General features: G+C 25.4%; 1 protein-coding gene across 1 annotated transcript in view; it reads left to right on the forward strand.

The window, feature by feature from the left end:
• LOC307116871 (zinc finger MIZ domain-containing protein 1) overlaps positions 1–6,000 on the forward strand; it is a 93,054-nt gene that overhangs the window by 43,783 nt on the left and 43,271 nt on the right. The window contains exons 4-5 of the mRNA XM_079801346.1: positions 2,263–2,376; positions 4,439–4,544. Of these exons, the coding sequence (XP_079657472.1) occupies positions 2,263–2,376; positions 4,439–4,544 (220 nt within the window). The remainder of the gene's footprint in view (positions 1–2,262; positions 2,377–4,438; positions 4,545–6,000) is intronic.

Genomic DNA, 6,000 nt, shown 5'->3' on the forward strand with positions numbered 1-6,000 from the left:
GTCTGAGAGGCAGCTTTCTGTGTGCACTTTCGTGTCGTCGCACTTTTTTAGACTTATCCATGTCTGCTCTTCTGAATTTTAACTTTTCAGTATGACCATGGTTGCGCGCACTGCGTCTGGGAACTGCCGCCTTCTATTTTGCCATCAATTGATTAGTGTTCAAAAAATACTTGGAAATCATTGAACTTCATGTGATCCTACAAGAGTGATTACTGATAGGCTGTCTGCAAAAAAAACAAATCCTGTTTTAAAGAAGAAAAATCATCCACTGACTTTCAAAGCGGCTAGGACTTTCTACTTCGAGGGCCTTGATAGAAATGTAATGGAGTAAAAAGTACGGTATTTGTCTTTCAAATGTAGTGAAGTAAAAGTCATAAGTTTCCAGAAACAATACTACTCAAGGAAAGTACAGATACTCAAAAAGTGTACTTAAGTACAGTACTCAAGTAAATGTACTTAGTTACTGTCCACCTCTGTCATTTTGTATGTTTTCCTGCTTGAATGTTGATTATTTCCTCAAATTCTCCAGTGTTGCGGCTCCTCTCTTCACAGTCTGTCAGTAACGCTCTGTTTAGATCCTGTCTGAGAAGCACACTGTGCTCTGATTGGTCGGCTGGAGCAGTGTGTTGTGATTGGTGTTTTGGAAATGTTCCGCCCCTTACCATAACCGGCAGTTTCAACACACTACTAACTAACTCAACCAGGCCCCGCCCCTTTATTCTGCATATTAATTATTATAATGAGGAATATTGTGACGTGTTTGAGACTCCAATGGAGGCGTTTCAGGAGTTCAGAAACACTTAAACTGATATAGAGAAGAACTCAGAGCACTTTCATTCTCAAACAGCAACATTACATGAACGTGAAAAAAAGCATAACACTTAAAGGATCTCAGCTGTGAGACGTCAAATGTCATTATTGAGATCATGTCAATCATTCAGGAGTCTGCATTTACAGTGTTTTAATCGGTTTATAAGCAGAGGTGGACAGTAACTAAGTACATTTACTTGAGTACTGTACTTAAGTACACTTTTTGAGTATCTGTACTTTCCTTGAGTAGTATTGTTTCTGGAAACTTATGACTTTTACTTCACTACATTTGAAAGACAAATATCGTACTTTTTACTCCATTACATTTCTATCAAGGCCCTCGAAGTAGAAAGTCGTAGACGCTTTGAAAGTCAGTGGATGATTTGTTTTCTTCTTTAAAACGTGATTGTTTTTTGTTTTCAGTAATCACTCTTGTAGGATCACATGAAGTTCAATGATTTCCAAGTATTTTTTGAACACTAATCAATTGATGGCAAAATAGAAGGCGGCAGTTCCCAGACGCAGTGCGCGCAACCATGGTCATACTGAAAAGTTAAAATTCAGAAGAGCAGACATGGATAAGTCTGAAAGTGCACACAGAAAGCTGCCTCTCAGACGCCAGACCACAAGTACTGAAGTTTAGTCTATTGAAAATTAAAATCTTATTATAGTCAATTAAAACTAGACTAAAACTAAAACAATTCAGATGCCTTAAATGTTATAGTCAAAAGACTGACTAAAACTAAATCAAAATTTGCTGTCAAAATTAACACTGGTATGAAGTATGATTAGTCAAATGATTTTTATAGATTTACCCGCCAAGTTGCCATAGCCTTGTGAATACAGCGCTAACGCTAATGCAAAAGCATAGTTGGGCTAATAATGTTAACTGAAGTCCTTTCAGAAATATGTTTTTACATAATCCTGTCAAATAAACACAATGGGGAAACCTTTCTTTTCTAGTATGATTTTGACTTTGATAAGAGCTTTGTAACTTTTAAGCAAGTATGTAAATGAGTTCAAGGTATGCTAGCATGTCAGATGGAGCATGACTGGCTAAAACCACCATTATGGAACAATAATAAAATAATGTGTTTACTTTTACTTTTGATACTTAAGTACTTTTAAAAGCAAGTACTATTGTACTTTTACTTGAGTAAAAATCTATCTTTACAACTTTTACTTGTAATGGAGTAATATTTAACCAATAGTATTTTTACTTTTACTCAAGTAATGGAGTTGTGTAGTTTGTCCACCTCTGTTTATAAGTCATACTCAACGCTGTGACGCCCCCTACAGGACTTCTGGACACACAATTATTACACTTCATTAGGGGCTTATACTCTCAGGAACAATATGCAGAATTTATTTAGTAATGAATATTTCACACATTAACAGAGGAATAACTAAATACATCATGTCATATGAACTCGTGTGGTTTTCTTTTGTCAGCATCTGCAAAATCCAGCAAACTTCCAGACGGCGGCATCTGAGCTGTTGGACTGGTGTGGAGACCCTCGAGCGTTCCAGCGGCCCTTTGAGCAAAGCCTGATGGGATGCCTGACGGTGAGGTCACCGCAATCTGAGTTCAGCTTCAATTAACCAATCAGCATTCATCTGAGTTACCATAACGATCGGCTCTGACTGTCACCTTGTGTGAAGATTTCCATCTAGCCTCACTCGCATTGTATTATATTATATTATATTATATTATATTATATTATATTATATTATATTATATTATATTATATTATATTATATTATATTATATTATATTATATTATATTATATTATATTATATTTTATTATATTTTATTATATTGTATTGTATTGTATTGTATTGTATTAATTATATTATATTATATTATATTATATTATATTATATTATATTATATTATATTATATTATATTATATTATATTATATTATATTATATTATATTATATTATATTATATTAATTATATTATATTATATTATATTTTATTTTATTTTATTATATTATATGAATTATATTATATTATATTTTATTATATTATATTATATTATATTATATTATATTATATTAATTATATTATATTATATTATATTATATTATATTATATTATATTATATTATATTATATTATATTATATTATATATTATATTATTTTATTTTATTTTATATTATATTATATTATAATATTTTATATTATATCTTATATTATGTTAATTATATTATATTATATTAATTATATTTTATATATTAATTATTTTATATGTATTATATTTATTATATTAATTATATTATAATATATTATATTAAATTATATTAAATTATATATAATATCATATTATATTATATCATATTATATTATATTTATTATATCAATTATATTATATTAATTATTTTATATTATATGTATTATATTTATTATATTAATTATTTTATATTATATTAATTATATTATATTTATTATATTATGTGTATTATATTTTATTATTTTATTTTATATTAATTATATTATATGCATTATATTTATTATATTAATTATATTATACTATATTATAATATTTTATATTATATTAATTATATTTATTATATTAAATGAATTATATTATTTTATATTAAATATAATTAATATAAAATAATATAATTCATTATATTATATATATTATATGTATTATAATTATTATATTAATTATTTTATATTATATCAATTATATATATATATATATATATATATATATATATATATATATATATATATATATATATATATATATATATATATATATATATATATATATATATATATATATATATATATATATATATATATATATATTATTACATTCTATATTATAGTATATTCCAATTCAATTTCTGCTTTGCTATATTCTATTTTTTATTCTATTTTAATTCTATTTTTATATTTGTTTTATTCTGCACCAATCTGTCTATTAATTTTATTTTATTCTGCTCTGCTCTATTGTAAAATATTCTATTCTACTTTTCTGTTCTGTTGGTCTTTGATCTATCCCATTTAATTGTATTCTATTCTGCTATGGTTTCTTGTAAACTATTCTATTCAACTCTTCTATTCTATTGTGCTTATTCAATTCTATTTTTTCTATTCTACATCAATTGTATTGTATTCTATTCTGCTGGCTTCTGTTACAATCTATCCTACTCTTCCGTTCTATTTTGCTTTCATTTATTTTTTCACTCTGTTCTATTCTGCACCATTTTATTCTGTTATTTTGATCTGATAGAGCGTTTGTTCTGATCTGATGTGTTCTCTAATCTCTCAGTGTGTTCTACTCTATTATATCCTGAGGCCCAGCAGAAAGAGCAGATCTGGGCTGAACCGCACCTGCCTCAGATGTTTAATGATGTGCTTTACACACACACACACACACACACACATGTCTCTGCCTGTAATTAAGAGGCAGATATGAGGGATGGCTTCCTGAGGGAAAGCGGCCTCAGGGTGTGGTGGTGTTGAGCACATGGGCCGACCTGATGAGGGTTTGCAAATCACCAGAGATTTCATTCCCAAAAAACCCTAAAACCTCCAGCCCCCTGTGCCATGAGCGCTGATGTGTCCGTGTGTGTGTCCGTGTGTGTGTCCGTGTGTGTGTCCGTCAGGTGGTGAGCCGTGTTGCGGGTCAGCAGGGCTATGACATGGATCTGGGGTATCGCCTGCTAGCCGTTTGTGCTGCAAACCGGGACAAATTCACCCCCAAATCAGCAGGTGAGCCTCATATGAGCACATCAGTCACTCACAGAGCCTCTTTCTGTCACTGCTTCTGCTGGACCTGATCGAAGCAGAACATATTCACTTCTCAAGTCATTTAAGACATGCAATATAACACTTAATATATCATAAATAGAATTCCTTCGTTCATATATATATATGTTGTTTGCAAATAAAATCTGAGTTGCTTGAGACAGCTGAAATAAAATATAAATATTAGTTGAAAAACTTAAATAAACTAAAATATGTTAAGGTTTGACCACTAAAATTATTACCTGGGAATAAATAAAAACTAAAACTGAAATTAAATAATAATAACAATAATAATATATAATAAAATAATAATAACAAAAGTGCGGGAATAAATAAAAACTTAAACTGAATTAAAATAATAATAACAATGATAATATATAATAAAATAATAATAGTAAAATAACAAAAGTGCAGGACTAAAAAAAAAACTAAAACTGAAATTAATAATTGTTTTAATTTTTAATTAAATGAAACCTATAATAATAAAATAATATATAATACGATAATAATAATATATAATAAAATAATAATATATAATAGAAAATATGTAATAATAAAAAATAATAAAATAACAAAAGTGCGGGAATAAATAAAAACTAAAACTGAAATAAAATAAAATTAAACCTTTAATAATAATAATAATAATAATAATATAATAATAAAATAATATATAATCTATAATAATAATAATAATATATAATAAAATAACAAAATATAATCTATAATAATAATAATCTATAATATTATACAAATATGTAATAATAAAAAAATAACAAAAGTGCAAGAATAAATAAAAACTAAAACTGAAATAAAATTTAATTAAATCTATAATAATAATATATAATAAAAAATAATAATATATAATACAAATATGTAATAATAAAAAATAACAAAAGTGCGGAATAAATAAAAACTAAAACTGAAATAAAATAAAATTAAACCTTTAATAATAATAATAATAATAATAATAATAATAATAATAATATATAATAAAATAACAATATATAATCTATAATAATAATAATAATATATAATAAAATAACAAAATATAATCTATAATAATAATAATATATAATATTATAAAAATATGTAATAATAAAAAAATAACAAAAGTGCAAGTATAAATAAAAACTAAAACTGAAATAAAATTTAATTAAATCTATAATAATAATAATATATAATAAAAAATAATAATATATAATACAAATATGTAATAATAAAAAATAACAAAAGGAATAAATAAAAACTAAAACTGAAATAAAATAAAATAAAATTAAACCTATAAAAATAATAATAATATATAATATAATAAAATAATACTATATAATATATAATAAAAAATATGTAATAATAATAAAACAACAAAAATGCAAGAATAAATAAAAACTAAAAAAGGTTTTAATTTATAAATGCAAATAAA

This window comes from Gobio gobio (genome assembly GCF_949357685.1).
Source record: "Gobio gobio genome assembly, chromosome: 20".
Classification (NCBI taxonomy): domain Eukaryota; kingdom Metazoa; phylum Chordata; class Actinopteri; order Cypriniformes; family Gobionidae; genus Gobio; species Gobio gobio.